General features: G+C 37.3%; 1 protein-coding gene across 1 annotated transcript in view; it reads left to right on the top strand.

Annotated features, from left to right (window-relative positions):
• The window catches only part of VWA8 (von Willebrand factor A domain containing 8), a 340,198-nt gene that overhangs the window by 148,487 nt on the left and 168,263 nt on the right, over positions 1–23,448 (top strand). Inside the window, exon 21 of the mRNA XM_057707109.1 lies at positions 9,535–9,611. Within this exon, the coding sequence (XP_057563092.1) occupies positions 9,535–9,611 (77 nt within the window). The remainder of the gene's footprint in view (positions 1–9,534; positions 9,612–23,448) is intronic.

Below are 23,448 nucleotides of genomic sequence, written 5' to 3'. Positions count from 1 at the left end.
ACTGTACCACACTAATTCTTATAATGTACCACCACCACAACAACAATAATAATATATAATAGTTAACTTATGTTGAGTGCTTATAATAGACCAGGAACTATGCTTTACCTACAGAGTACAGGGCATTTTAAAATTTTCTGTTATGATTTTTTTAAATATATTCTATAAAAAGTAGAGTATATAATGAACTTCTTTGTACACATAACCTGGTTTCAATAATTATTAGCACTTATTCATCTTGTTTTACCTGTATTGAACATATTATCTATATGTTATCTTTTAATACACTGTTCTTTTACATAATGCATTTTTCTTACAGTGTCTCATTTTTTTTGCTAATGTAACCACAATCCCATTATTATACCTAACAAATGAATAATAACCCGTTAATATACTCTGATACCCTGTTTTCAGTTTTCCTCAATTATCTCCAAAGTGTCGTTTTACAGTTGGTTTGTTTCAATCAGCATCCAAGCAGAGCATGCTTATTGCATTTAGTTGATGTACTTCCTGAGTCCCTTTGAAAGCTGAAAGATATATTCTCCTGTTCTCTTTATCCTGACATGTATTGACCCACTTTCATGAATGTAAACATTTTATCAGAATTATACCAATATCAATTAACTTCCAATGAGGAAATATTTTCTAAAGTAAATTTCATTAAGCCAATTTAATGTCTTGATTAATTTACATAATGAAATCAAACTATATTCATTTCTTCCAGGCTAGAAATTTCTTTCTGAATTTCTTCCCAGGCTTTTTTTCCTGGATTTTCATAGCATTTAATTTTGAAATCTTTTATACACTATGAAAATCAGTAAACATATATTCAATACTAAGGGAGGCTATACACATTGTTACTACGTAATTCTAAATAATCCTTTGTATCTCATACCATCTATTAATTATAGACTCATAATCAATGGACTTAATTTTCTGGTAGAGGCTGGTAGAGGCTTAGTAAATGTTTGTTGAATTATTTACTATTGAGATACTGTGAATATTTTATTGCCAAAATTAAAGAACGTGTGAAGTTTGTTAGTTGATAATTTGAACGGAGCCCTGGCAGGTTGCTACTGTGCAACATCAGAAATATACCATGTTGCTATGCCAGAGTAATTATCTAATATCTGCAGAGGGACTGAACAGTTTGTCCAGTAATTTTCCTCCCAGCTGGTGGTGGCAGCAGGGAATTTGATAACTAAATGTGCCGTGTTTCTAGTAGCTACAGTGGCCTAAGAGTCCCAAGGCTATGAAATATTTGGTTTCATCAAATATAATGACACTCATCTTTATTTTATATTACATTATTTTGTGTCCCTTCTCAAACCTCTTGCTCTGAAGTTGCCTGAATTAAAAAAGATGGAAATTCTCTGCCATGCTGCATAGTCTCTCTAACATTCAGTTTATCCGACCAGTGTTTCTTAGTGAATATTTTTGTTCCCTTTGTTCTGAATCTGTATATTGCTTTTGTAGACACATTGATTTTTTTCCCCCTCAGTGTTTGTTATGGCTGTTTTGGTCATACCTAATGACCAAACTACCAAAGAGTGTATCATTGCCATTTACAGCAATACATTATTTCAAAGGGAAATTGCAGGGATGTGGAAGTTATTATTCCTGTTTGAAAAGGAGGTTATGACTTTGCCAGGAAGCTTTGTAAGTGTGTTTTAAAGCCATGCAAACTAGTAGTACAATTGAAAGGTGTGTTGTTTTGTCTGATTTCTGGGTACTGTTTTTTGGCTCTGTTACAGGGAACCCCATTTATGCAAATATTTGGGATTGTTTACTATTCAGTTTTAATTTTTTTCTTCTGATTACATAAATAATGCATGTTCACTGAGATAATTTGGAAAAGAAGACATTTCCAGTGGTTCATAAAGCAATGACCTCTCATTTTGTTGCTGAATTAGAGAAAATTAGCATCAGATAGTGTTTAGAGTTCAGCTTGTCTAGGCCCTCTTTCGTTCAAATAAGTAAAGATAGTGGTAGAAAGTTCCACCTGAGACAGATTCAACAGGGATTATTGTCTGAGTCTCCCGACTTCTAGTATAGTGAATATACTTTCAGGCATTTTAGACAAAGAATTAGAAGTTTCTACATTTCATGGAAATTTTATGGTTATAAAAAAACCAGCTGCAATTTATTTCTCCTGATTTAATTGTAATATTAGTTTTTTGTTGTTATTTTTGACTGCAGTTGCTATTTGTTGATAACATTCATACATTAGCTCTTCTAAAAGGAAAATTAGGACCTATGGAAAAAAAAGTCTTTAAATATTATACAAACTGAGCAAACTCTATGAAAGTTGCTGAAGAATTTAGGGGGAACTGGAAGGAAGGCCCAAAGTTAAGAGGCTTCAGAGAGCATGAGGGAATGCTGAACACTGGTTGTGGCAAACACTCACTCGGAGTCCATTTAAAAAATTTCTGACAGCTTCCTCCACAAGAGAGCAGACAGCAGTATCAAGCAGTATCAGCAGTATTTCATCTTGTGGAACTGAAAACCACAGCCACAGAAAGACAGAGAAAATGAAAAAGCAGAGGACTTTGTACCAGATGAAGGGACAGGATAAAACCCCAGAAAAACAACTAAATGAAGAGGAGATCGGCACCCTTACAGAAAAAGAATTCAGATAATGATGGTGAAGATGATCCAGGACTTTGAAGAAAGACTGGATGCAAAGATCGAAAAGTTTACCAAAGACCTAGAAGAATTAAAGAGCAAACAAACAGAGATATGCAACACAATAATGGAAATGAAAAATACACTAGAAGGAACCAATAGCAGATTAACTGAGGCAGAAGGGTGAATACCTGACCTGGAAGACAGAATGGTGATAATCATTGATGCAGAAAAGAATAAGGAAAAAAGAATGAAAAGAACTGAAGACAGCCTAAGAGACCTCTGGGACAATGTTAAACACACCAACATTCTCATTATAGGGGTCCCAGAAGGAGAAGAGAGAGAGAAAGGACTCGAGAAAACATTGGAAGAGATTCTAGTTGAAAACTTCCCTAACATGGGAGAGGAAACAGCTACCCAGGTCCAGGAAGCGCAGAGAGTCCCAGGCAGGATAAACCCAAGGAGAAACACGCCAAGACATATAGTAGTCAAACTGACAAAAATGAAAGACAGAGAAATGTTATTAAAAGCAACAAGGGAAACACGACAAATAACATACAAGGGAACTCCCATCAGGTTAACAGCTGATTTCTCAGCAGAAACTCTGCAAGTGAGAAGGGAGTGGCATGATATATTCCAAGTGATGACAGGGAAGAACCTACAACCAAGAATACTCTACCCAGCAAGGATCGCATTCAGATTTGATGGAGAAATCAAAAGCTTTCCAGACAAGCAACAGCTAAGAGAATTCAGCACCACCAAACCAGTCCTACAACAAATGCTAAAGGAACTTCTCTAAGTGGGAAACAGAAGAGAAGAAAAGAACCTACAAAAACAAAAACAAAGCAATTAAGAAAATGGTAATAGGAACATACATATCAATAATTACCTTGAATGTAAATGGACTAAATGTACCAACCAAAGGACCCAGACTGGCTGAATGGATACAAAAACAAGACCCATATATATGCTGTCTCGAAGAGACCCACTTCAGACCTAGGGACACATACAGACTGAAAGTGAGGGGATGGAAAAAGATATTCCATGCAAATGAAAATCAAAAGAAAGCTGGAGTAGCAATAGTCATATCAGATAAAATAGACTTTAAAATAAAAAATGTTACAAGAGACAAGAAAGGACATTCTATAAAGATCAAGGGATCCATCCAAGAAGAAGAGATAATTATAAATATATATGCACCCAATATAGGAGCACCTCAATACATAAGGCAAATGCTAACAACTATGAAAGAGGAAATGCAAGGCAGAAATAGAGACACAGATGTAGAGAAGAAACACATGGACACCAAGTGGGGAAAGCGGGGAGGGTTGGAGGGGAATGCATTGGGAGAATGGGATACCAAATTGTACACTCTAAATATATGCTATTTATTGTCTGTTAACTGTATCTCAATAAAAGTAAAAAAAAAAAAAATTGCTGCAGGAGAAAAGTTCCAGCTTGACTTCCTCACCTTCTCCCTCCTGAACCTTGGATACCATATAGGGAGTTCCTGGACACATGTTTTTAGGTTATTTTATAATCTTGGAGTAACTGATCTTTGACTCCATAACATTAGGATATAAACTCTCACGTAAAGCAGTTCAGGGAGGCTACCTCCTGACATTCTGTTTTGCAGTATAGTGAAACAGAAAACAGCCCGATCTTTTAAGTCAGAGTGAATTTGCCTTCAAAATCCCATTGTGCGCAGGATCTTAACTGCTTAGAACTTGTTTGCTTTTCTCTAAAACAGGAGTGTTACCTCCCACTGACATGGCTGGCATGAGGATTTGAGTGGTGCAGCCCTGACACGGCGTGTATGCGTACAGAGAGGGCTCCACAGATGTCAGTTTCCTCCTCTTCGTTGGCATCAAGGGAGCAGAATGTTCCTGGAAGAGGTTCCTACCTCTTTCTCAAGAATAAATCAAATTACTCCCCTTTCCTTTTCTTCCCTTCTTTCCTCAAATTTTAATAGTCATTACCTGCAGGTTGTATGCGAGTGCCAGTGAGGGGCACATGAAGAGGGGGGATCCTGGCCTCAAGCAGTGTGTCTTTTCTGCTGAGGCACCTGACATGTTTCTAGGTGTGGTGTGGTGAGGGCTGTAAAACACAGTGGTCTGGGAACGTACAGAGGAAGCCATTCTGATGCTCGGGGCTGAGGGAGAGAAAACACAGGGAGAGTCAGGCAAAGCTTCAGAGAAGCAGGAAACGTCATCAGAACACGAGGGGTGAGTGGAAGATGTCAGAGAGATCGGGAAAGGCAGGCTAAGTTAGTCAGAAAAAACAACCCCAGCAAAGAAGCAGCGGCACAGATGTTCTGGAGGGACAGCTGGCTGCCGTTCGGGTGAGACTTGCAGAGGGCCGGCACGGCACAGCTTCCAAGCTCATATGCTGTGGGGGATCCTTCAGCATTTCCGTCCTGGGACAATTACTCTCAGCCCAGATCCCACCCCTAGACCCATTTTCTCTTGCCTGCTCTCCGTTCCTATTGAGCCCTTTTCTCCTCCTCTGCTCCTTGCCCCCCCTTGACAAGGTATGGATAGGCTTTCCCAGTCCTGTATCGTCTTCTAGTCCAGGAAGACAAGCTCTTCTTCTTATTGGATTTTACTTCTGATCTCTCTGAGGAAACAGGGTTACTGAAATAATGAGCCTGAGGACATCGTAAGAGTCCCAGAACCTTTCAAAGTTCTTGAAGTCGTGTCTCTGATGCTTTTTCTCAGAAGCTAGAATCCTGTTTACCTTCTGTCCTTGGTGTCTGTAGGGTTTAACATAGTCCTTCCTCCTCCTAACCCTGTAGTCAAAGGGCATGTGACTCCTGCTCCGTAAAGGTCCTTCTTTCTAGTACGTTGTCACAGAGAACACAGTGGGATGGAAGAGCAATGATAACAGTAAGTGCCATCCTCAGAAGACAGTTTGTAGTTTTTAGAATCTCTCAGGACTTCCCTGGTGACACAGTGGTTAAGAAAATGCCTGCCAATGCAGGGGACATGGGTTCAGTCCCTGCTCCAGGAAGATCCCACATGCCATGGAGCAACTAAGCCTGTGTGCCACAACTACTGAGCCCGCGTGCCACAACGCCTGAAGCCCACACACCTGGAGCCTGTGCTCCGCAGCAAGAGAAGCCACCACAGTGAGAAGCTGTGTACTGTAATGAGGAGTAGCCCCTGCTCATCACAACTAGAGAAAGCCCGCACACAGCAACGAAGACCCGGCACAGGCAATAAATTAATAAATAAGTAAATAAATAAATTTATTTTTTAAAAAAAGAATCTCTCATTCTACAGGTTCCTTCTCCCTTTTAAAATTTTCACTTACTAAATATTATCTTCAGTAAGAGTCAATTATGGTGTAAAAAGTATTTATTTTGTGCTGTTTTTTTTTATTAAAGGATACAAATTGTATATCCAGAATAATGACTAGTAAGTAATGATAAATATGCACAGGAACAAAATGAAAATGGTAGCAGATTCATTTTGGCAGTTGCACATTGGGTCGTTCTGTTGTCAAAATTTCCCGTTGAGAAAAATGAGTATGTGTAGGTTTTATAATGGAAAAATAAGATATCATTTATGTATTTATTCAATTAAAGTCATCTTGAGGATTTTCTGTTCTAGGTGAAAATGGTGATTGGAAAGAGCAAATCGCTGTAACTGTTTCATTTTGCTCAAAATATTTACAGACATTCCTTCCTAGGTTATGCTTTTAGCATTTCCTCGAAGGAATAATCAGAGCGTTTAAAATGAAGCCAGAAATGACCTGATGAGATCTCTGACTTAGAAGATAACTAAACAAACTGCGGACTGACTGGTTCTAAAGCCAGAGGCAGGAGACCAAACAGGACCCTTTGTAGGAGTCTGAGCATAGCGATGGGCTGCCCTGGAGCAGTGACAGTGAATTGGAGAGGAGGGAGCAGATACAGGACACAGACACTGCAAAGTAAATGTGTCCAAAGTGAAACTGCCTGTTTATAAACTTTCCTCCCCCACCCAGCAAACACACTTCCCCTCCACTGTTCCATGTGTCCTAAGTAGCATCACCTTTCACCCTGTTGCCCAAGACAGAAACTTTGATTTCTCCAGCTCCTGCTCCCAACATCCAGTGCATCCCCAAACCCTGTTAGTTTTTTCCCTTAAATAACTCTTAAATACATTCATTTCTCTCTGCTTCTTACTTTAAGCCACCATCATCTCCTGCTTGATTTTTTAAGGAGTTTCCAAACAGCTTTCATTTGCTTTCAGTCTTACTTTCTGCCAGAGCAATTTTCCAATAATGGAAATCTGATCCTATTCCTCCGCTACTTCAATGGCCTTTTGGTGCTTTTAGGAAACAGTCCAAACTCTTTTACTGTTCTTCCAGGACTTGGAAGAACATGGAAGAACTTGGAAGAAGGGCTTCCAGGACTGCCAGAGCTAGACCTTAGGGCCTCCTGCTCTAGCCTCCTTTCTTACCGTTCCCTTCCTTGCTCCTGCTCCTTGACTTCCCTCAGACCTGTCCAGCTCTCTGGCTCCCTAGTACCCACAAGTCTTTACACATACTGTTCCCTCTACCTGGAACACTCCTCCTTCTCCTCCTTCCCTTTACCTCCTTAATCCCTTGATATTTCAACTGAAATAGCACTGTTCATAGTGGGACTTCCCGAGCCCTTAGTTACATCTTCAAGCCTTTTGGATGTCCCATAGCAGAACACTTGTATATATCTGTTATGTTTGCTTATTTGTCTGTTTCCTACTAGATTGTAAGCTATGAGTCTGGCCAGACACTGTAGCTATTTTTATTTACCATTGTATCCTACTCAGCTAATATAGTACCTATAACATTAGGTGCTAAAACAGTTGATAAATTAGACAAGAGAGAGAAGAAAGGAAGGAACGGAGGGAGGGAGGGAAGAGAGACGAGAAAGAGAAAGGAGTGAAAAGAAAGAAAACAAAGGAAGGAAGGAGGGAGAGAGGGAAGAAAGAGAAAGAAAGGGGGGCAGATAGAAAGGAAGGAAGGGAAAAGTTTTGCAATTAGAGACTACAAAGACACTAGTGACATTTTGAATGAGATCAGAGAAAAATAGAGTAGTCAAAAACATTCTGAGATTCATTCGTTGAGTGGCTGGGTACATGACAGTACTGTTGTATTGGGGTTAAAAAGAAAGAAGAGTGGATTTTGGTGGAAGTATAATGAGTTTAGTATGAACATCCGGTGCAGAAGTTCAGTTAACAATTAGGAACAGGGGATCTCCCCTCAGCAGGAGCTTAGGCAAGAAGTGTGAGCCATCTGTGACGACGGAAGGGAGTGGGTGAGATTCCCAGAGAGAGAATATGGAACTAGAAGACAGCTGCGGCTGTAGTTCTGAAGACCCTAAGCTTTGTTAAAGACAAGACAACCAGCCCCAAATGGAGTCGCTTATGCTAAACCCTACATCACAAAACCCAGTCTTAAGTTGATTACAGTTTCAGCCCCTTCCAGAAATGGAGTCTTAAACCAGTCAATGAGGAATCACCTGGTCTTGGCTCTAGTGAGGTCATCTGCCTGATAGACCCCTGCCTTCCCCAGAGGAAAGTGACCTTGTCACAACTTAGTGGAACAATTTTGCTAGTATAATTTCCTTGTCCCACTCCCTTCTGCCTGTAAAAGTCTTTCATTTTGTGCAGCTCCTCAGAGCCCCTTTCTCTCTGCTAGATGGGATGCTTCCCAATACATGAATCATTGAATAAAGTTAATAAGATCTTTAAAATTTACTCAGTTGGATTTGTTGTTGTTGTTGTTCCCACATTTAAACAAGACATAGCAAGAGAGCTTCTTAGTGGCAGCCGGGGACTTCACATTGCATCCTGCATTTACAGGACTTATAAGCTCATAAATCAGTGCTCAGGAGGAGATAGAAAAAGCAAGACTGATTCTATAATTTTGGAAGTGGGGAGGGAGCAGGAGCTCCCCATAGGAGTTTTTCATGACTTCTTTCTTTCAAGAAATCCTTTGTATTTCTGACATTACAATGCATTTATGGTATTTGTTTGTCTCTAAGTTTCTTGAATTGAACAGAGTCGGTATAATTAACACACATTTTACTCACCTGAATTTATTTAAAATTTTATGTTTATTGCAGCATGCTGTTTAAAGCCTACATAGCTATTGTACCATACATTTGAGTGTGGACAGTGTAAGAAATCAATGTTTTATTTATTGCTGGAACATATATTGCACAACTCAGCTTTTTTAACCACTTCTACTCTTCCCACACAACACACTCGTTACAAGATTACATCCCACTAATAGAGTATTCCACTTCTTAGTGAAAACTTTAAAATGGAGCAGTAGCATGGGAGCGGATTCCATTTTTAACACTGTCCTCTACAAAAGGACAGCAACTCTTGGTATCAATAAGTGGTAAGGAAATGAGGGCATTTCTAGGAAGAGCAGATATAGTTGAGACTTATTAATAAACCCTGGTTATAATTTTAGGTTTCCAAGATTTTAAAGGACCAGAAAGTAGGATAAAAAGAGAAGAAATTAGTGTTTGATTAAAACAGAAGTGTGGTATTATATTTATCTTATTTAACTAAAAACCATACTTCTGAAGAGCTGATTAGAAAAATCACTGTTTTTACACTTACTTGATTTCCTTTGATGCTGCTCTTCAAATCTGAGAGAGTATTCTGCTCTAATGTCTACACTTCAGTGTAAAATTATAGAACAGAAAAAACAAGTCTCAGAAGGCTAAAAATAATTATGAATTTCCTTTTATTTAGAAGTAAATTAAAAAAAAAACCTTTATGTCATAAAAGATGTGCTGTATATGTTTACTAGTTTGGTTTTCGTTAACAATAAGCTAAAACAGTAAGTAGGTTTTGGTAAGAGATTCTTCTCGTTTGTTTTACCTCCAGACAAAAGTCTCTTTGTTTAATGCTTTCTGTGCAATTACAGGGTGTAGGGAAAAACAAGATTGTTGATAGATTCCTTCACCTGCTCAACAGACCCCGAGAATATATCCAGCTGCACAGGTAAGAGGATAAAACCCACAACCTCTTAAGATCTGGTTTAATCATTTATTTTGCTCCCAGTACAATTTTAAAATGCTTTCTTAAAGGCCCATTTTTAATATACCAGTTTCATTTCTGTTCCTCCTGCTCTTTTCTCTCCTCTCGTTAAAGTGACTGATGCTTTATAAACATGAATTAATAGATATTTTGTGGACAGAGGGTGATGAACGTTACATTCAGGAAGCAGTTTTCATCAACATAAAGGCTCTTAAATTAGAAGAAAAATTCGTAGAGACTAAGCTCACTCCCTAACAGGAAGCTAAAATAGCTCACGAGGAGAAACAATAAACTATATCCATCTCAGGTGTAAGATAAGGAGCTCAAAAATATGAAGAGGTAAGTTATTAGTCTCCTTGACTTCCTTGAAAATACTTTGTGGATTATTTAGTTTTGTGTGGTCAGAATGCTGGTCCAGGGATAGCTTTTAATCAAATAGATTTTCTCAACCTGGTTGTTTTTAGCTTTATCAGTGAACCTGTTCTAAATCTTTTTAAAATAAAATATAAGCAGCAGATCCACCAAAGGAGAGAGAGAGAAAAAAAAAATCAAGGAATATACCAAGTAATAAGCAACTTAAAACTAGATTGAATTGTTACAGTTTTAATCCCAAGAGATTAACAAAAATACTGTGTAGTGGAAATAACGTTGGATTGAGTTACAAGAATTGGTTTCTGGTTTGGGTCCTTTCGCTAAATAATGTTGTGTTCTTGAGAAGAAAACGTAGGAGAAGAGAAGGTAAAGTTAACGGACTAAAGGATAAAGAGAAGAAGACCAAAGTAAAGCTGAGAGATGGTCAAAAACTCCCTCTTGGCATTTACACATCTGGCTGTGATGGAGTAACTGGTACCAGATTAGTCCTACCACGATAAAGAACTATAAAACTGGACAAGACTCACAAACTCTGGGAAAGGAACAACCACTAGTAACTGGTGAGCTGAACAATTACCAGAACTCCCATGTGGTTAAGAGCTTTCATTAAACTTACTCCTGGTATTCAGAAGATATCCTGTAAAGTCTATGCTTTAGAAGTAGGATCAGTCTGTCCCTAGAGTAAAAGCTACTCCAAGCCTACCCTTAATAAGTTTAAAAATAACTCTTGAAAAAACAAGGATGTTTGCTATTTAACACTGTTTTGTAATTTTTTTTCTCATACAAAATGATTTTAAAAGTTAAGGAGATGGATGATGGGGGAACATGTTTTGAAAAAAATCAAGCTGACTCAGAAGTAAATTAACTGCTTAGCTGAACACACTTACCATGCAATGAAAGAAGACTACAAAACCCAAACATTTAACAACAGAGCATTTATAATATCAAGCATTCAATAGAATATTACTAGACATATGAATAAGCAGGAGATAGACCCCAAATGGTCAATAGAAATAGACCCCAAAATGACAGATGATAGAATTAGCAGACAAGGGCTATAAAACCATTGGCTTAAATATATTCAAGCATATAATGGGCATATAAAGGGGGAATGAACATAATGAGGGAATAATTAAGAATTCTCAGTACAGAAATAGCAACCTTAAAAAAGCAGACTCACATATGGGCAATTAGAGTCTTTAAAAAAAAAAAGGACAAAGAATGGGGCAGAATAATATTTGAAGATGAAATGGTGGAAAAATTCCCAAATTTGATGAGAAGCATGAAGTCACCAATCTAGGAAGCTTAATGAACCTCAAGCAGGATAAGCAGGAAAGCACAACAAAGTACATTATAATCAAATTGTTGAAAATTGAAAGAGGAAATCTTTAAAACTATCAGCAAGAAAAGGACATATTACATATAGGAGGAAAATCATAAAAATGACCACTGACTTGTCATGGGAAATAAATACCACAATTCAGGGAAATGGTGGTTTTTAAAGAGCCAAAAGAAGAACAAAAAGTCAGCATACGATAGTATATCTGACAAAACATTCTTTAGAAATACAGACATTCTCACATGAATAAAAACAGAGTATTTTTTTAACCAGCAAATCTGGTGGTAATATAATTAATTAATATAATAGCGTAATATAATTAATTAATATAATAGCATAATATAAGAAAATTACAGTTCAGTATTTTCCATGAACATAGATACAAAAATCCTTAACAAGTATTAAATCAAATTCAACAGTATTTAAAAAGGATAATGCATCATAACCAAATGGATTTTATCCCAGGAATGTAAGGTTGGTTTAACATTTGAAATCAAATAATGCAATTCACTCTATTTACAGCATAAAGGAAAAGCCATACGATCATTTTGGTCATTGCCAAAAAACAAACAAAAACACTTGGTGAGATGCAAAGCTCATTCATGATAAAATGTTACAGCAAATTACGAATAGTGGGAAACTCCTTCAACCTGTTAAGAGGCATCTATGGAAAACCTATAACTGTATTTAATGGGGAAAAAAACTAAATACTTTCCTCCTATGATTGGGGAAAAGGCAAGGATATTTCTTTTCATCATTATGCTAGAAGAAAAAGTAATAAATGGCACATATGTTTAAGTAGAAGTAGTATTGTCTTTATTTAGAGACAACACGATTGTGAATATAGAAAGTTCTAAGAAATCAAAAAACTGTCAGAACTAATAAGTAAATTGAGCAGGGTCACAAGATAAAGCTCAATGTGCAAAATCAATTGTATCCATGTATAACTGCAGTGAACAATGAGAAAATTAAAATATTTAGATACTTTTTATAAAAGCACAAAAACATGAAATATTGCTAGTTTCACCTAGGTAACTTTTATTTGTAACATATCATAGTTCCAGTTTTTGAGCCACAAGACATGTAACAAGACCCATATTTTATGTTTTAAGGATGATACAGTGAGCATTGCAGTTATTCATTCTTATTTGTGCTATTTTATCTTTCATTTTGGTTGCATTATATTTAGTCTGTACTGTTTAGTGGTGCCCTTAAGGTATGTAATTACTTGAAAGTTTTAATGAATGTATATACTGATGCCACTTAATTGTATAAATTAGAGCCAAAACAAATGAATTTACATTTTATATTTTAAAATAATCAAGCAGAAAACCAACTTTCTCTTAAGGATGACTTCAGAGGTTGAAATCAGCTCTCAAATTAATGCCCAGAAATACGGAAGTCACTTTATGTGAGGGTCCCTTTGTATGCTGGGGCAGTTTTTAGATTTCTGTATATTGGACATTAAAATATTTTTTAAAAAAGATACATTATGCTGAGCTAGGTCAATTAATTCTGATTGTAGCGTATGAAGGTTACTTAATACAATCAGCAAAAACGGAAGTGAGGAAATATACATACTTAGTAATTATTACTGGGTCTATCACATTCATTGTAAACAGGGCTTTTGCTTATAATTCATTATCTTCAGTAGTTATAAGAAGTTTTAATAAATCTTTTTCTAGGAATTATTCCTTGTTTTCTAATTATTGACATAAAGTTATTTATACTATCGCTTTATGATATTTTAATATCCTTAGGCCCAGTGATGATATCATCATTTTTATTCCTGGTATTGGTTATTTGCCTTGTCTCTTTTATGATCAGGTTTACTGATCAGTATTATTGGGTGTTATCAATATTATTGGCCTGTTCAAGCAACCAGCTTTTGGCACTGTTGAATGTCTCTGTTGTATATTTCTTTTCTATTTCAGTAATTTCTGAGTTTATCTTTATTATAATGTTTCTTTTATTTTCTTTGGATTTAATGTGCTGTTTATTTTAAAACTTTTTTATATGAATGATTAAATAGTTGATTTTCAACCTTTAATTTATGTGTTTGAGGCTGTCTATATTTGAGTCTTGGTTTTCTCATCTCTGAGTAATAGAAGTGGACAAAGTCATTTTTAATGTCTCTTTTTAGGTCTGTATTCTAATATCTTTGAATAGGCAAGAAGACAGTATTCAACGTGTTTTGGAAATTAAAAGATTAGCGATACAGTCATCCCTCGTTATTGGTATGGGATTGGTTCCAGGACCCACATGGGTGCTAAAATCCACAGATGCTCAAGTCTCTTGTATAAAATGGTGCAGTGCACATCCCCCCATATATTGGGTTGGCCAAAAGGTTCCTTTGGTTTTTTTCTGTAAGATGGCTCTAGTAGCACTTAGTTGTCTTTAACTTCATTTAAAACAATTTTGTTAGATTGGTTAGATTGTATGTGACAGCTGTCATACCTGCATGCATTTAAAAAAGACTTATTAAAATTGGTGAATTTTTGTGTAGCCATTTTAATATTGAATATGGAAGAAAAAAGCAACGGTTTTGGCATATTATGCTTTATTATTTCAAGAAAGGTAAAAATGCAACCAAAACACAAAAAAAGATTTGTGTAGTGTATGGAGAAGGTGCTGTGACTGATCAAACTTGTCAAAAGTGGTTTGCGATGTTTCATGCTGGAGATTTCTCACTGGACGATGCTCTACAGTCGGGTAGACCAGTTGGACGATGCTCTACAGTCGGGTAGACCAGTTAAGGTTGAGAGCAATCAAATAGAGACATTAATTGAGAACAATGTTTCACCATGCAGGAGATAGCTGACATACTCAAAATATCCAGATCAAGCTTTGAAAATCATTTGCCCGAGCTTGGTTATGTTAATTGCTTTGATGTTTGGGTTCCACACAAGTTAAGCGAAAAAAACCTTCTTGACCATATTTCTACATGTGATTCTCTACTAAAATGTAACAAAAACATTCCGTTTTAAAATAAGGTGTGACGGGCCATGAAAAGTGGATACTGTATAATAATGTGGAATGGAAGAGATCGTGGGGCAAGCAAAATGAACCATCACCAACCACAGCAAAGGCCAGTCTTCATCCAAAGAAGGTGATGTTGTATATATGGTGGGATTGGAAGGGAGTCATCTATTATGAGCTCCTTCCAGAAAACCAAATGATTAATTCCAACAAGTACTTCTTCCAATTAGACCAACTGAAAGCAGCATTCAACGAAAAGTGTCCGGAATTAGTTAACAGAAAATGCATAATCTTCCATAAGACCACGTTTCTTTGATGACCAAGCAAAAACTGTTACAGCTTGACTGGGAAGTTCTGATACATCTGCCACATTTACCAGACATTGCACCTTCAGATTTCCATCTATTTCTTTCTTTACAAAATTCTCTTAATGGAAAATATTTCAATTCCCTGAAAGACTGTAAAAGGCACCTGGAACAGTTCTTTGCTCAAAAAGATAAAAAGTTTTGGGAAGATGGAATTATGAAGTTGCTTGAAAAATGGCAGAAAGTAATGGAACAAAAAGGTGAATACATTGTTCAGTAAAGTTCTTGGTGAAAAGGAAAATGTGTCTTTTATTTTTACTTAAAAACTGAAGGCACTTTTTGGCCAACCCTATACTTTATTTTTTTAATTAATTAATTAATTAATTGGCTGCATTGGGTCTTCATTGCTGCTGTGCAGGGTTTCTCTAATTCCAGCGAGTGGGGGCTACTCTTTGTTGCAGTGCATGGACTTCTCACTGCGGTGGCTTCTCTTGTTGTGGAGATAGGCTCTAGGTGCATGGTGTTCAGTAGTTATGGCACATGGGCTCAATAGTTGTGGCTCACAGGCTCTAGAGAGTAGGCTCAGTAGTTGTGGTGTACAGACTTAGTTGCTCCACAGCATGTGCTATCTTCCCGGACCAGGGATTGAACCTGTGTCCCCTGCATTGGCAGACAGATTCTTTTTTTTTCTTAATTAATTGTTTAATTAATTTATTTATTGGCTGCATTGGGTCTTTGATGCTACACATAGGTTTTCTATAGTTGCGGCGAGCAGGGGCTACTCTTCATTGTGGTGTGTGGGCCCCTCATTGCAGTGGCTTCTCTTGTTGTGCAGCATGGGTGAGTGGCTTCAGTAGTTGCAGCATGTGGGCTCAGTAGTTGTGGCTCACAGGCTCTAGAGCGCAGGCTCAGTAGTTGTGGTTCATGGGCTTAGTTGCTCTGCTGCATGTGGGATCTTCCTGGAGCAGGGATCGAACTTGTGTTCCCTGCATTGGCAGGTGGATTCTTAACCACTGTGCCACCTGGGAAGTCCCTTGGCAGGCAGATTCTTAACCACTGCACCACCAGGGAAGTCCCTAAGCCAATACTTTAGATTGTTTCTAGATGATTTATAATACCTAATACAATGTAAATGTTATGTAAATAGTTGTACAGTGTAGAGTAAATAGTTGCCTCATGTCAAATTCAGGTTTTGCTTTTTGGAAGTTCTGGAATTTTTTTTTGCCCCAAATATTTTCAGTTCAAGATTGATTGAATCCATGATACAGAAACTGTGAATACAGAGGGCCAACTGTACCATGCTTTACTTTCTGCCTAGAATGTCTCTTATACTAATCTTTTGTTGAAAAGTAACAAATAATTCATAAATTGTAAAGAATTACATGCTAATTACATCCCATGGTAATTCTGATATTGGCTATATAAATATATCTATAAAATTTTTTTCTAAATTCAAAATGTAGTAAAATTTTCAGTTATAGATTTTTATTATTTTTTCTTATAACACTTATTGCTATATCATTGATTGATGATAATATTACAAATAAAATATCTACTCATTTAGATATTTGTCAGTATTTGATATTTAATTTATTATTTAAAGTTGGAAGTAAAAAAAACCTCCATTTCTGTTTAAAATATACATTGTTAAAGGTTTGCATTAAATAGACTGACATTCCCACTAATTTCAGTGTGGACAGTTTTTTATTATGTACAACTTTATGACTATATTTGCCATAAAATTTAAGCTCATAAAATTGCCTTAAGAGAAACATATGTTTTAAAAGATCTAAAAATAGCAGTCAAAAAAAAAATGTTCAGAACTTCTCTGATCTATGGGTGACCTATTTTAGGTCCTTAACTCTGTTTATTTTAGGTTCCTTTTAATGGATTTGTGATGTTACCATCTAAAGAATCAGTCACACTCAATTTAGTTTATGGACGTATTCCAACAAAATTAGTTATGATCCATTCAAAACATGATCTTGATAAGTAAAACCATCACCAACATACATGAATAAAATGTACAACCAGTTACTTTTGAGTATGGCCATCTTATGTTTTAAGGATCAGATTTCATAAAATGAGCAAGCTGGGCAATTTGTGGTTTTAGTTAAAATCAAGATGTTGTGCTAAGACTATGACTTAGATAATTTAAAAGCTTAATGGGTATAATGACTTTTATGGTATGTGTTTCGAACAGAGGAGACTACATGGCTCACATTTGTGCAGTGCATTTATTATTTTTTTCCCAGAATGCTATGTTAATTTTTTGACATTCAAGAGGACACTTGATATGTCAACTTCTGTAGCTATATTTCCTCCTGGGATAAAAATAACTTCTGTATTAAAATCAGAATTATCTTAGTTCTGAAATTCTTATGTTACCAGATTTTTTTTCATCTGCTTCCCTTCGTATATTAAGATGATGGCACAGGTCCAATCATTAGCATGACCTATATGCTTGGTTATTTTTCTAATATTGGTACCCATTGTAAAATAGAGTTCTCAGGTCCCCCAGTAAAGTCCCAACTTTCTCTTCAGTGAGATTTTCCCAGTGTATGCTCAGCTTATTCCAGACTGAACCATTCTCTGTCCTACTTGCAGGTTTTGAACTTGTATCCATACCTGTCTTTATTCTTCCCTCTAAAATGTACTCTTTTTCTCTCTGAATACTTCAAGATTTGGTCCACTGTTACTTCTGCATGGAACTTTTCTGATTTGTCATTCTGGGTGTAACTGTTCTCTCCTCTGAAACTCCATAGGACTGAATTTGTACCATTGTGGTAGAAAGAACATGAATTTTAAAGGATAAAATTGTATGTCTACCATTAACTTTTACGTGGCCTTGAACTCCTTGAGTCCTAACTTCGTTACCTACCAAATTGAAATAATAATACCCTTCAAGATGGTTGTAAAAATTAAGTGAAAATGTTTGCAAAGGACCAACCGCAATGACTGGCACATTTCAGGCACCTAAATACTTAGGCTAACTCATAAAAGTTAGTTTCTTGCCACATATGCCACTTGCTCTCACTCTGATTTGCATTATACTTAATTTCTATATCTTATTTCCACCCTCTCCTTCCCCCAGTCATGCGTCCCTAACTAAATAGGGAATTTTTTGAAGGCAGGAGTCTGATTTATTGATTATATATTAATTCACTTCACCTAATTTGTATTTATTAGATTCCTGTTATTTTCCAATAGCTGTCTGGGGCACAGTCATTCCTGGTATCTGTAGGGGATTGATTCCAGGATCCTCACGAATACCTAAATCCAGGGATGATCAGGTCCCTTAAATAAAATGGCACAGTATTTGCATGTAACCTATACATGTCCTCCCATATGCTTTACATCATCTCTAGATTACTCATAATACCTAATACAATGCAAATGCTATATAAATAATTATAAATGCAACATAAATGCTATATAAATAGTGGCTGGCTCAGCAAATTCAAGTTTGGCTTTCTGGAAATTTGAGATTATTTTTCAAATGTTTTTAATCCACAGTTGGTTGAGTCCTCAGATGCAGAACCTGTGGGTGTGGAGGGCTGACTGTGTAGATGATGATATTGATCTTGACTGGATGTGCTTGCTTGTCAGTGGGTGAGAATACACCAACATTTATAATACAGTGTCATATATAAGCCAAAAAAGAAACATGTGCAGGTTCTGTGGGACCTTTGAAGAGAGGTACCCAACCCTCAGAGTATATGCATGTGATTTGGTGGAAGGGGTCTGGAGAAAATGGCACTAAAACTGCGTCTTTAGGGATAAGTAGCAGCTTTCTAAGTGCAGAACGCAGAACAAGGCATTATAGTTATTGAAAACAAGCTGTCTAAAAGTAGGAAGTGAAGGTAGCTTGCATAGCATGGGATGTATGTGCATAGCTGATGTCAAGAGGAAGATGTGGGCCTTGTGGGAACTTCATGGGCCCTGCTGAGGTTGGATTTTATCCTGAATGCAATGTGATGGAGTTCAAGAAAGAAAGATCGTTAGGACCATAGTTGGTGGGTAGATCAGAGTCAGATGAGACTTGAATCAGAGAATACTAGGGGGTGATTGCAGTAATCCAGATTGAATTGTTGGGGCTGACCAAACATATTGGCAAGGAAAACGGAAAGAAGGGACAAATTGAAATAGGTTTTACTAGCTAATTTTAGATTGATAACTATCTAGAGACTGCAGGGAAAAGGAAGGGTGGATAAGGGGGGACTACTGCATTGCGTTGTAGATGGTTTTTATTAAAACCCTTGTTTTTCCCCTTTCATATTTTTGTATACTTTTTCTTTATGAAATCAAATGAGATAAAATGAGGTGTAAAACTACAGCACTGACCTCCATATCAAACATCCTGGAGTGAATGATGACATGCTTTCAAAAGCACAACATAATTCAGCATACAAGGCTTTCCTCCGTCTGAAGAAAACTGAATGTGACAGTATAAATTTTGAAGTTCACAAAGTCCCAGAGGGCAAATAGATGTATCGGTAGGAAATAGAAAAACTAAAAGCTTTTTTGAAGTCTCATGGAAAAAATTATTATTGAGTCATCAAGATATTCTGAGCACTGATAAGAGCAATAGAGAACTGAAGATGTGTCTGATGTCAGAGGCTGCTGGGATACTCCTTCTGTCTCATCTTCCCCATTATGAGCTTGAAAAGGCTATTTAGAAACTTTTTTATCAGCAGTTAAACAGCAGTTTTCCCAGTAAGAATGCCTTCTACTGCCTTTTTTACACAATGAATTATGCTAGTACCTCTAACTTTTCCATGTAGATCTTTAGATTTGTAATAACTTTTGACTCCAAATCCATTTAAGTTCCTGTATTATTTTTGCTTTTTCACTGAACAAACGTACATAGCAGCTACTTTGTGCTAGGCACTGTTCTACACTGTTTTCAAATTGTATCTTGTTTTTGCTCACAACTCTGTGGGACCAGTACTGTGCCCATCTCTGTTTTGCAGATGAGGACAGAGGTACAGAGAGGTTAAACAACTTGTCTGAGATCACACAGCTGGCTTCATACAGTTTGGCTTCAGCTTTATGCTCTAACCACTGCACTGTGCTGCTTCTTGACTTTGTCATGCTGATCAAATAGTATTTTAGTGATGGTAGCACTTTAGTAAGTACCTCACTAAAGTACCAGCTATGTGTTAGGACTGTTGGTCAACCAATGCTTAGATTTTACACTTCACTCTACACATAATAGCTTGAGTTTTTAAATTCTAGCTTCATATTCCTAATCTTTGCCCAGCTTGATCCCGAAGTCTTTTCTTTGAGATCTTAACTGAGTCTTTTCCTCAGTTATTCCATATTTTCCCTTTTTTTCAATAGTAATATTCTTTTCAACAGTAACATTCTTATTAAATTTCAATTTCTGTCTTCTTGACTACTTCTCTAGATTATACTTACTTTGTGTCTTAACACACCTCTCCTGACGACACACTGTATCATCAGTGTGCTTGCTGTTTTCTGTTCTGTCACCCAGGCAATTCATATAAAATGTAAACCAAATCAATGCCTGTGATCTTTTATGCGATGTTCTTCCTAGGCTGACACTGCTTCAGTTCTCAGTGCACCCACGGAATGGCTGTTGTAGGCTGTAGAGGTGGATGAGTCACAGCTGCAGACAGACCCTGAAAGTGGAGTTCCCAGCCAGCAGTCTGCTCTGGACTATCTTGGAAGAGAAGACTGGAAACAAGCAGGCTTCCCTGGGATTCTTTTTTATTTTTATTTCCTAAATCACAAGCTAAATAAGCTTGAGAACCACTGATGCAGTGTGTATTTTTCTTAGTTTTGTTATATCTGTTGCCACTGGAGAATAGCTACATTCTTTTCAAGTGTCATGTACTTTTTTAGTTTGAGAAAAATTTCAAAAATCTAAAAAAGATAAATAAAAACATATAGTACATACCCAAATTTATCGCTCATATTTAACAACTATTAATATTTTTCTCACATTTGATTCTGCTCTTCTTTTTGAAGAAAGAAAACACGAATTATAGCTCAAGTCCTCTTTAACCATCACCTCCAATCTCTTCTTCCCTTTCTTCAAGTCAATCACTATTGTCAATTTAGTTTATAACCTTCTGTGTGTTCTCTTAATTTGTAAAGCAAATTTTGTTAAGAAAATAATTATTTCACACTGACTTACTTCCACTGTAAAACAAGTAATACTGTGATGTGGGGGGTGGGGTGGGTTAAAAACTTTTAGTCCTTAGTTATAATAAAAATAAACTCAATCTTACAATTTTTTCAATATCAGATTAGCTTAACTTACTTAACATCATCTCCCAACCACCAAAACCTGCTCTTGTCTCGCTGCAAAGCATCGCCTGCAGGTTTCTTTCAGCAGCATCCTTAGTTAAGCTGATAGAGTGAAGAAGTATCTTGGGCCTGTGTTATATACCTCCCAGCCATCTTTTAATTCATTAAGATCCAGAATGTTTTTTTTGTTGAGCTTTATCAAGTGCCATTCCTTATAAGTGAGACAGATATTGCTGTAGCCAGACTCTTCAGATGGCGGCGTTAGTGACGACACGAGCAGAAGGAGAGGGGGTGGGTGTTTAAATTAAGCAAGTAGATTTGTGTCCTAATGGGATCACTTAGTTCACGACACCCTTAACTATTTCTCTCAATGGACATATATCTGTAATGTTTTGTGCAAGAATTAAAAGCATTGCTGGAAAATCTAAGAATTTTTTCTTTATTTCGGTTGACTTTATTCCTTCATGCATCCAAATAGCCAACAGATATCTATCTGGGTTTCCTAGAAGAAGAGCCAGAGATGGAAATGTTTGTGTAAGTGATTTTAGAGGGGGAGCTTTTAAGGGAAACTTTTTGGGAAGTGAAAGAATCAAGATAAGACTGTGGAAAAGAAGTGGTTTTATTTTATTTTAATTTTTTTATTTTTGGCCATGCCATGCGGCTTGCGGGATCTTAGTTCCCTGACCAGGGATCGAGCCGCGGCCCCTGCCAGTGAGAACGTGGAGTCCTAACCACCGGACCGCCAGGGAATCCCCAAGAAGTAGTTTTCAATGAAGTCTAGCTTCAGCCTCTTCACAGGGAGCTCTGGAGCACAAATGGCACTACTCAGTTATCGCACCTGGAAGCAAGAGGGCGAGGCTTTTTTTGCCCCCAGTCAGTGAGGCATTGCTTAAGGGCTGCCCCTTAGGAAAGGGGTGAGGGAGAACCTCTAAATTGCCAGGCATTTCTGGACAAGGTACTCCCCCCCCATTGGTGGAGGGCAATTCTTTGAAGAAAGGTGCAGCTGTGAGCTTTTAGAAATCAATGCTGCAATAGCTGTGGGATGGGTACCTTTGGCAGCAAAGGAGATCTGGGGAGGACACCACGAGCATATACTACCAGAACCTTTATGAGCTCCTATTGAGTGCAGTCCTTAGCACTGTTCTAAGCCTTGAGAAATACAGTAATGAACAAGGCAGACACGATCATGATTTTCATGAAGCTTTCCTTCTAGTGGTGAAGAGGAGATGTGCGATCAGCAAATAATTCAATAAACAGGAAAGTATCAATGCTATAATGGAAACGATATAAAAATTTTATAGGTTAATGTAATAAGGAGTAAATGGATAAGTTTGGCAGCAATAACGATCTTCGTAATTGTGGTGGGATTTACAGCGAGACATTCTAACATTTGAGCAGCTTGTCTGTTCTAGAGATTCAGCGGTTGAATTGGCCCAATGTAAGATGGATCCGTAAAAGATTACAGATTGCGGTAACTAGACGCTTGTGAGAACTTGGACGAGTGGTAGTTTGAGATAGGATTCCAGCCAACCGCTGAAGGTACCAGGCCTGCCTAGCGTCTGATCCGGGGGAATAGGGTTTTCAGGAATAGAGTTCCAGGAATACTGGTACTAGTGGGAATATTGGTGTGAAAATCAGGCAACTGAGGGAACAGAGGCAGAAGTATATGAAACTTGTCATAAATCCCCCAATAGGAGATTTATAACCACTCTGAGCGAGACCAATGAGTCATGTATCTCATTCCCTGGTTAGAATAGGAAATCAGGAACCGAGCAGGGTTGAGCCTGCAGCTGAGTGAAACTGAGTAAAGTAGGGATAGCACTACAAGGTCTGCAATCTACTAACAAAGGTGTCTTTCGTGTTATACACACCACATTCTGAATGTGATTTTTTTTTTTCTCACCAACTCTCAGTGGTAGTGGTATAAGTATCACTGAGTATCATTTTCCACCAAGGACTTAAATTCTGCTGCTGCATTTTTGAACACTTTTACTAATACGAAGTTTACTAATACGAATTTACTGGTTTCTGCTGGCAGTTGATCAGATGACAGTAGTGCTACCTAGTCGGCAGTGTTCATTTGTTTTAAGATGTGGTTTTTCGGAATACGTTGTGTCAAAAAGTATGAACCACTTATAAAACTGGGCCAAAATAAAACAAAGCCTCAAACTTTTAAAAGAAAAGCATGAGTTTGGGTACCCTCTTTGAGCACAACAAATTTCATCATAGGGTTATTGGAGGGATTAAATGACATATGTCCCATGTGTCTAGGACAGTGCCTGATGTGTGGTAGGGACCCAGTTAAAGTTAAATCTCTTCTCTATAAATCCCTATTGTCTTCTATCCATATATCTTCTGCCCCTTCCTCTCTGCTTAGCTTTGGATCTGCATTTTTCTTTTCAAAATATCCACATTGGTATCTCTGGAACATTTCAAATCCAAAATGTCCATCTCTTCCTACCAAATTTTCCTTTATAAATGACCTCCAGCCCCTTTTCTATACCTCATTCATGGTGGGTATCAGTAAAGC

The sequence above is a fragment of the Hippopotamus amphibius genome, chromosome 14 (assembly GCF_030028045.1).
Source record: "Hippopotamus amphibius kiboko isolate mHipAmp2 chromosome 14, mHipAmp2.hap2, whole genome shotgun sequence".
In the NCBI taxonomy this organism is placed as follows: domain Eukaryota; kingdom Metazoa; phylum Chordata; class Mammalia; order Artiodactyla; family Hippopotamidae; genus Hippopotamus; species Hippopotamus amphibius.
Note: the sequence above shows the minus strand (reverse complement) of the source record. Positions and strands in the feature narration are given on the sequence as shown.